Source organism: Chenopodium quinoa, unplaced genomic scaffold, assembly GCF_001683475.1.
Source record: "Chenopodium quinoa cultivar QQ74 unplaced genomic scaffold, ASM168347v1, whole genome shotgun sequence".
NCBI lineage: Eukaryota > Viridiplantae > Streptophyta > Magnoliopsida > Caryophyllales > Amaranthaceae > Chenopodium > Chenopodium quinoa.
This window is the reverse complement of record NW_018743850.1, coordinates 755,639-765,003: the sequence shown is the minus strand read 5'-3', so window position 1 is coordinate 765,003 and position 9,365 is coordinate 755,639. Positions and strand designations below refer to the sequence as shown.

The 9,365-nt window shown below is 34.8% G+C and overlaps 2 protein-coding genes across 3 annotated transcripts; both read right to left on the bottom strand.

The window, feature by feature from the left end:
• Positions 1-1,621: 1,621 nt before the first annotated feature.
• On the bottom strand, positions 1,622-4,822 carry LOC110685818 (cytochrome P450 71D8-like). The gene is made up of 3 exons (XM_021862344.1): positions 3,232-4,822; positions 2,498-2,837; positions 1,622-2,402 (listed from the first exon to the last, which is right to left on the bottom strand). The coding sequence occupies exons 1-3, from the start codon at positions 3,792-3,794 to the stop codon at positions 1,779-1,781; spliced, it is 1,527 nt and encodes a 508-aa protein (XP_021718036.1). The 5' UTR covers positions 3,795-4,822; the 3' UTR covers positions 1,622-1,778.
• Positions 4,823-4,910: 88 nt separating this feature from the next.
• LOC110685819 (uncharacterized sugar kinase slr0537-like) lies at positions 4,911-8,537 on the bottom strand. 2 transcript variants are annotated; one of them, XM_021862345.1, is made up of 8 exons: positions 8,161-8,537; positions 7,494-7,757; positions 7,327-7,398; positions 7,126-7,164; positions 6,471-6,578; positions 6,252-6,349; positions 5,575-5,713; positions 4,911-5,433 (listed from the first exon to the last, which is right to left on the bottom strand). In XM_021862345.1, the coding sequence occupies exons 1-8, from the start codon at positions 8,332-8,334 to the stop codon at positions 5,185-5,187; spliced, it is 1,143 nt and encodes a 380-aa protein (XP_021718037.1). In that variant the 5' UTR covers positions 8,335-8,537; the 3' UTR covers positions 4,911-5,184. The 2 variants fall into 2 exon arrangements, with proteins under 2 accessions (XP_021718037.1, XP_021718038.1); XM_021862346.1 differs by having other exon boundaries at positions 5,602-5,713; positions 8,161-8,528.
• Positions 8,538-9,365: the final 828 nt, after the last annotated feature.

Genomic DNA, 9,365 nt, shown 5'->3' with positions numbered 1-9,365 from the left:
TTCCGTAAAACATTGTTGAATTAGTGTCAATGTATATTTATTTATAAGTATTTGGTTACTAAAAGGTAATTTAAATATATTACAGAGTAATAATTAAAGTTATACGTTGATAATGCTAAAGTCAAAATGCTACAATTAACCATAAATAAACAAAGAAAATAAAAAGTTTTTGACTTGTTTAAAGTTTTCTTCTTGGATAAACCAATTAGATTTTGCCAACTCAAAAAGCATAGATTAAATCTAGTTGAATATCTTTTATTCATCTAAAATTAAAATAAACTATTTTAAGGGGTGAGATAATCATTATGTGCATAATCAATTAGGTATTGTGTTAACGTAAGTTGTAATTCAAGGCCTTAACATGGAATGTATTTGCAGGGAAAATTTATGATTAAATTCGTCAGGACCAGTAATAATTCTGTACATAAACAATTCCTCCAAAAAAAACTCATTCTGTCCCACTCATGCAATTAATCTGACATCATCAAGCTAGTCAAAATGATGAATATATACTTAATTACAACAGTGTATTTTTAATGGGTTATGAAGAACTAGGGGGTTTCACATGATCTAGTAGAAGCACGACCTTAAATCTCACATTATTTACGTCGAAGAAGAGTCTGGCCTGATACAATCTAGTAAGATAAATATGTAATACGTGGAGTTACTAGTTTATTCTCCGATTCTCCCTCTATATTTTAATGTGAGAAAACTACTTTCAACTAACTTGCTAACAAGTTTAAGTGCGCAAATCAAACACGTAATTATCATATATTATCTCTCGCCCTCCCTTAATCAACATATCATCAAGATTTCTCTAATAATTAATTAGTGTTTAGAATTGGCAAAATAGGGATTGCATGGATCGATGTGGTTGAGTACAAGTGCAAATTGACTTTCATAGTTTTATTTTTTTGGTTTATTTGTTGATTTGTTTACAATTAGCCTGAGAGAGACTAATATAGTTATTTATTATGCCTGAGAGAGACTAATATAGTTATTTATTACTTGAATTTCTTATCGGATCTTATGAATTGGATTCAATGTTTTAATATTATTTCTCTCAATGTTTTTAGCGGTGGAGGAAAATGACATGTTAATTCAGATTTATACTCAAGGATGAATATTGAATACATCACAAGTTCAAGATCACGTATGCACGTGAGAAATAAAATGTGTAGCACGATTGCACGAACAATAATCTTCAGCGATATACTTCAATACAGTGCAGTTCGTTATACAGGCATACACAACTGTTGCAAATTTTCTACTGCTTATTTGTTTTTAGGATAGTTTTAGAATGGATACAATAATTTTTTTTACAAAATACTTTGTATGACAATAATAAAAGAGACAACTGAAGATGCATATAAAAACGGCGAAAGTTTATCAAACAAATAGTATTGTACTTTATTAAAACCAAATATATTTTTGTAGTTTTTGTAGGTACTATAAGCAAATATGAAGAATTAGACATGACTTTGAGCAAAAGAATTAGAGAAATATACATGACTTTAAGCACTTGATCCACACGATGCGTCCATACATGCATAATATGCCACAAGGGCGGGTGATGAGAATCGATTCCATAATTTCCTGGAATTGAGAAGGAAGCTCTAAGTCCTCTAACCACTTTTTAGTTTTGATTGATGATTTTATTAATGATACCCAATATGTTCGTTCCATGCACCATACAAAACATATTTACAAATACAAATTAAATTACCAGTCATATAAATGGCAACTTTCATCTGCTTGAAAGAAGACCATACATTATATTATTTGAAACCTAAGGAGTAAAGCACAGGAATAAGTTCCAAATCATTTTTCCTCCTCCCTACAATGCCAAAGGTCTCATCCATGTTAAGACCTTGAGGTCTTTCCCCATGAGGTAACTTCCAATCAAAATGGTAAAGCAACATAGCTAACACAAGCTCAACGGTGGCTAACCCTAGTCCCATTCCAGGGCACATTCTCCTTCCCGCGCCAAATGGAATTAATTCATAATAAGTTCCCCTGTAGTTTATCGGTGAATCTTCAAATCTTTCGGGACTAAACACTTCAGGGTCTTGCCAATATTCGGGATCTCTTCCAATAGCCCATGCATTGACGAAAACTCTAGTGTTTGGAGGTATTTCATAACCATTAATTTCACATCTCTCCATGGATTCCCTAGGAACCAAGAAAGGGACAGGAGGATGAAGCCTTAACGTTTCTTTGATTACAAGTTTCATGTACACGAGTTTGTCTAGACTTGCCTCGTCGATCATTATTTTTTTTCCTTGAAAAACTCGTCTCACCTCATTTTGTGCCTTTTCCATTACTCTAGGGTTCTTTAACAACTCGGACATTGCCCAATCTATTGTCGTAGATGATGTCTCTCCTCCAGCACTAAACACCTCCTATTACAAACCATATATATAAATTAAACGCGTGCTAAACATATATGAATTGATTAAAGCTATAGATAGCTTAAGTATTGAATTGATCAACTTACAATAATGATAGCCTTGATATTATCAGTGGTGAGCGAAAATTCATTTGTATGATGTTGTAAATTATCATTATGAAATTGTAGTAGAATATCAACAATGTCTTCGTCACCCTCGTTTTGACCTAGTCTCTTGTTACACAAATGCTCCTCTATAATGGGATCCATTATCTTGTCAACTCTCTTAACAATATCTTGAAGTTTCCTTTTCATACCAGAAACCACACTTATGAACTCAATCGATGGATATAAGTCACCGATCGAAAAGCCGGAGAGTAATGCTGCCATATCTGCTACTAGCTTTCTGAATTCTTCTCCGTCATCTGCTTTCTTATTCAAAGCTAACCTAGTGTACGTTTAAACAAATCAATTCAACTATACATGAGGTCATACTAAGTAAACTTTAATTTGAACGTGTTATGTGATTTACAGATTTAAGTGAATACAGCGTCACATGTGATCTTGTTATATACTCCCTCCATTAATAATCGTAACATTTTGACTGGCACACATGTCAACCTACAACTTTGACCATCAATATTTGTAATTATATATTATTAAGAAGTATAAATGGTTAATATAATGAAAAATATACTAAAATTATTTACATGGCAATATATGTTTTTCATGGTAAAATATATAGTCAAAATAAACATATGAGTAGTGCAAAAGCCAAAGTGTTCCGATTATTACAAAATGGAGGGAGTACGTTATAAACTGTAATTTCAAAATATATGTACCTTAAGGTGATGTCGAAGCTGAGGGCAAATATTTTACTAGTGAGGTTGATCACAGACCCAGCCTCCGCCTCAGGAAGTAACGACTTGATGAAATCCATGACCCCATCTTCTCTAAAGCATCGAAACCCTTGAACACGGCGGGCAGTAAAGAGCTCGAGGGTTGCGATCTTACGGACTTGGCGCCAGTACTCACCATAAGGGGCTAGTGCAATATCAGTGCTTTTGTAGAACACAACTTGGGGCATCAACAACTTTGGCCTATCACAAAGCACCGCATCATGAGTTTTCAGCGCCTCCCTCGCCATCCCGGGTGATGATATTACAACGGTCGAAACTTCTCCTAGCTTAAGGTGCATGATAGGGCCATACACTGCCGCTAGCTCGGCTAGACGGCGGTGTGGGAGGGTGTTCTTGGATGCAAGTTGATGGAGGTTGCCTATTAAGGGTAACTTTGGAGGACCTGGAGGTAAGTTTGTAGGTGTTTTTTGTTTCTTGAAAAGCTTCAAAAATATGGTGAGGGAAATAATCAACAGTAAAAATGAGAGTATCCAAGATATCTCCATTATTTGTTACTTAACTTTACTTTTTGTTAAAGTTGCTAACACTGTATTTATGATTTCTTATCTTTGCTTTGCCTTAGCTGATGGACTGGATATATATTGGTCATATTATATAGTTGAAACTACTACGTAGAAAGGGAGTTCCTAATAAAGTTCAACACTTAGTAAAATATAATTGTCATTCGCCACCTATGTATTTGCTGGATTGAAATATTATTTTTTGGTGGATAAACAATTCATTGCCATTAGACGTGAGTCTCAGGACCAAAGCGATATAAACTTTTTTTAATTCATACAATTAATTGAACAATAAAAATCGTCGTTTTTGAGACCTTATTAAAACAGCAGAGGTATATATATCAATGTCTCATTAAAACTACTGTAGTTTTTTTAAAACAAGCGTCTATAGACACTCATTATAAGAACCGTATTAGTACTAAGAGGGAAAAAAAAAAAAAAAAGGATTGCGTATCTTCATAGAGTTCTAGTAAATGAGTAGTTTAATATGATTACATTCTTACATCTTAGAAGTGGTCTAAGAACGTATATCTGGATTTATTTTTTATACACAAGTATTATTTACAAAAAGTCTATGGATCTTACTAAGATCTTTGAATTGGCTCTAGAGTTGTTAATTAACTTAATACATTGTCATTGCAGCGGTGAGTCGTGACCTCCTGAAGGAAAATGACATGTAAGCTTGCTTATCGTAATAAATCACTTGAATTTTACAGTAACGGTTTTACAGAAATTCGGAGTACAACCACAACAAAGACAATGTGACTGACACAGAATTCATACGACGTGATTTTAAATTAAGATAATCAAAGAAATATTAAATGAGCAGAAAAATAGACCCGTGGATGAGTCTGAATAATAGGGCCCAATGCAGGTTGATAATGAAGCAAATGTAAACAGATTTAAGCTGTATGTACAGCTATACATAAGCCCAATAAGATGACAACATAAACACGGTTAAGTTCCGTAGGCCCAACCCATTTGAAACCTTGCCCATTTACACAAAATACAGGTCAGATTGTCAAAATGTGTTTTCCCAAATGTAATATTTGGCATCTGTTATTGAGGTTAAGCACGCATTATTGGAGTCTGAGAAAATGATGATAAAAATGGAAAATTTTCATTTATTAATGGGTGAAGCTTTTGCCCCAGCTATCAAAGGAATGATGTTTACATAGACTCGTCAACTTTTACTCTCATATTAGGAGTTTACAACACCACAGAATTGGCCTCGGGCTTATAAGGGCAAATCTAAGTAATCATAAGAAGGGGTGTAACTTGCTGGTTCAATACAGGATCAGTAATACTCACAGTATGTTACCTCTTCATGTATTCCTTCCCAATGGGAGCGAGCTGACATGACTAATAGCAAGCATCATACGTAGACTTTGGGAATGGGAAGATCCTTGATTTGCATCTGCTTGTACATCCATTGACGGTTGTCTGGAGTTACATCACCCCCAAGTGAACGAATGACAGACCCACCACTACAAGAGCCCACTTTGCAACAATCTCCTAGGGATAGACCCTTTATCAAACCATATATGAACCCACTGGCAAAGAGATCACCGGCTCCTGTGGTATCGCATTGCTGTGCTTCCCCTATGGCTGAGATTTTCACTGTCTGCATGAGGAAAACCAGTTGTCAATATCTCATGTTAGATATTTAGTGCTTACAGATTTCACAAATAATTGGTTGACATGAGGAGGTTGATGTCATGAAGCAAGTATGATTAAAAAGCAAGATATAAAAGTCATGATGCACCATTCTATCTGAGCACACCCAACAGACCTCCTTTCCATGTTTAGCGATGCAACCTTTAGAGCCAAGCGTTACAACAGCCCATTGGCAATGTGTGGCTAGATAATCAAGAGCAGCTTCAGGACTTGTATCTTGCTTGCCCCTACAGCCATGGAAAACAATATGATGCTTTAAATGTGTATAGACCATCAGATTCTCAGTCATAAACTCATGATCAGTATTAACTTTGGAAAATAGCTGATGAATTGAACCTACCAAGCCTTAATATAGCATAGTGAGATAGGTTTGACTCCACGGATTTATGATAGTAATAAGATTAATGCAAATAATGCAACAAGATTAGAATGAACTGTAGGAGTATATGCCTAGCAAAACTCTCCTTGAAGCTGGGATTTCACTTTTGATGAATGTTATCCCTTCTGAACAAAATTATGTTTCTGAAGCTTGAATTAACAAGAAATCATCTGCTCCTTTGTCAGACCAAATAACTTAGTGATTTCAGGGAAGCTTTCAGATCCATTGAGAAAGAGAACTACACTTTCAATGTTACAGCAAAGTTTTCGTTTTCAGACAAAAACTAATATACTCAACTAGCTCTACCACAGTTTCATACAGTAGCAACAAGCAACATGTCATACGTATTGACATATTGTAGGGAAGATATTGAATCTATTGATTACCTCAGAACCTCCATTGCTTCATCTTCATTGGCAAAGCAAAGATCAATATCTCCAGACTCAAGCAGTTCTATCAAAGCTGACTTATGGCTTCGCACCATCTGCCAAAGTGTTTTAGCAATTCATTAAAGAAGAAGAGCCTGGAGGTGCCAGCAAAGATCACGAGTAAAAGAAGGCAAACAAGAAAGCGAAGGGAAAGAATAAAAGTATATAACTATATACCTCAAAGCTGGCTAAGTCCAAGGAGACAAGAAGGCCATCCCGTTTTGCTATCTTAACAGCAGCATGTATAAGTTCCAAATTGATTGCTGCAAATCTCATAACCAACCACTGAAGAGAAGAAACAGATAGCTTAGTGAATTGCTCAATCTACTTGCCCCAACAAAAAATTTCTCTGCAACATAAGCCAATTGCTGATATACTTATTTGTCCTTGCCTTAAGGAATGGGGAGTCAGAAATATTGAAAACACCCTCAAGTCTCTTTTATATACTTCCTCCGTTCTATTAATATTGCAACAAGGATAAAATTACGCATCCCATATCACATTTTATATGCTAAATATCTATAGTTATGTAAGAGTAAAAATTATAAAAAGTTGATATTGTGAAAGTATTTTAAGACGAATCCAACAAGATCCCACGTGACTATATTTTGCTTAACATATATATTATATTATATGGTCAAACAAGAGTGATGAATAGAGCAAAAAGTCCATTGTTGCAATATTAATAGAACGGAGAAAGTATATAATTTTTTATTTGCTTAGAAATATAGAAATATATAACTAAATTACATTGTAAAATTGGCCAGCTAACACGCTTATAATTTCTAAGAATAAAAATTTATGAAACAGTTCAGAAAATACAGGTTACTACCTTGGATCCTCTGAAGTTATCTTCAATCAACTCATCAGCCTGAAAGAGATAAGAAATGAGGAGAGACGACATGTTAGGTAATTCATGTAAGTCATAATGGTCAAATATCACAGCTTGGTGCTCTTCTTACGTCGATTAGCACAAACAAAGGACTCCAAATAGCATCACAAACACTATTACAGAATGAGAAAAATCAAGCACCTTAAGTCTAACAGCCTCAGAAAGGCACGGTCGCATCGTGCGATTTCCAACTGCATCAACCAAACAGACACACTGTATTGCACAAGAGATACAATTCAGATACACACTACAAAAAATACTATGTAGAGTAGGTTTACTCCAAGTGTCAGAATATTTGTAAATCTCACTTGGGCAGTGGCTCCCTTCTTTGTTCTCAATTTTGATAGATCAACATCTTTAGAATTCATGTTATGCATAAACAACTGCCCTTCCTCATCATCACCACAAGCACCAACAAGACCGGAAGCCACACCGAAGCAAGCAGACAAACCTCGAATCGTATTCGCTACACTACCTCCACCAAGGGTCTTCATAGGAGATAAGTCATCTTGGGTTAGGGATATATGGGTTTTGACCTCAGTAAGTATGCGTTCTACATCCGCAAAAGCAACCTAATTACAATTAAAAAGACATAAAACAAAAGAAAGTCTTATTGGATTCAAGCATATCAGGGAAATCATTGCAACAATTGAAACACAAGCTTATATTATTAATAAATCACCACTAAAAACACATGAAACCTTACATTCATCACCAATTATGTGAATTGTAATGTTTTATAACAATTCCAAAACCTATAATTTTTTTCTCTTGAATTGGGTCTCATCCTCATCCAAACATAATTTTTCTATACTTTTTCGTTTGCTAAAAATTCCGTGTATATGGTTATGGGGCAAGTAAAGTACGACGGAAACATATATTCCAGTTGCAACATACACAAAACAAATTTCAAATACGGAGTACAATCCAATTCCTCATAATTCAAAAAAGATGGGATTTTTATGATAGAATTACCGGAATAGAGCCACCCATTTCACCGGGAAAATGATTGAGCAAAGACCAATCAACCCTGGCAACATGATCAACAAGAGCAGAGGGCTGAAGACCCAAAACCACTGGAAAATTACCATTTTCAATCGAATTTCCATTCGAAATTGGGTTTGCTTCAACCTTAGCCTCAACCCCCATTTTATAAAAAGAGCTTTAAAGGGTAAAGAAGCGGATAAGAGGCGGCGGAGAAGTTGGGAGAAAACTCCACACTCCCTCAACACACTTTCAAGACGACTAGCAGTGAAAGAAAGTGATGATGAGATTACTTATTTCGGTCCTTTTTAAGGGGGATCTTACATTATAAGGTCTTACTCAGTATATTATTATAGTGGAGTGGTAGCCTCACCTTTTTTTTTTTTTTTTTTTTTTTTATATATATATACAGCTGCGGCAAGTGCAACATAGGCCCATTCAGATTTTTCATCGCTTTTCGGTTTTTTAGAATCTTGCAGATGCTTTGGTTTATCATTAATATCTTTAAATATAAATACTTGTGAAGGTCATAAAATGCGCAATGTACTTTCCCGTCCCTTATTGTTTGCACCATTTGATTCAAAAAGTGAGCTTACAGTGCAAATAAATAGGGATTGAGAAAATACTAGTTTAATTCTTTACAATTTACGCTATTCACTCTTTTAAGTTGCGGCAAGGATGAAATTTAATCTTACAAAAGACGAAATTTTTAAGAATGTCAACTTATTTGGTAGATATTGTTTTAGAGTTGATATACAAAAAATAGGATAATCTCATCTTGACCATATTGTCATCGAAAGGAGTTCCATTAATCAAGCCTTTCCGTTAATTATGCGTGGAAGATGCCTCTAATGTTATCAAATTAGAAAAAAGAAGCCCATAATTGCCTTCTTTTGTACTTAATTAATTAAAAGATGCCTCGTGACTCATTCTTAATCAGCACTTTAAGTAGAGAATCTTTGAAGATTATGTTCTTGCCTGGTGCGCCCATTTAAGGTGCACCCTACAGTCCATAATAGATTAATAGGGCACATATGTAGCAATGTAGGGCTATTGCCTTAATCTGTAATCTTCTTTCAGCCGAGTATTAATTGATCTATTATGTACCCACTTCTCTCAATTTGTATTTTTAACATATCAACTTTTTATAGTTCTTATAATAACATAATTATAAAAATTGCTTAAAAGTTTTGCAT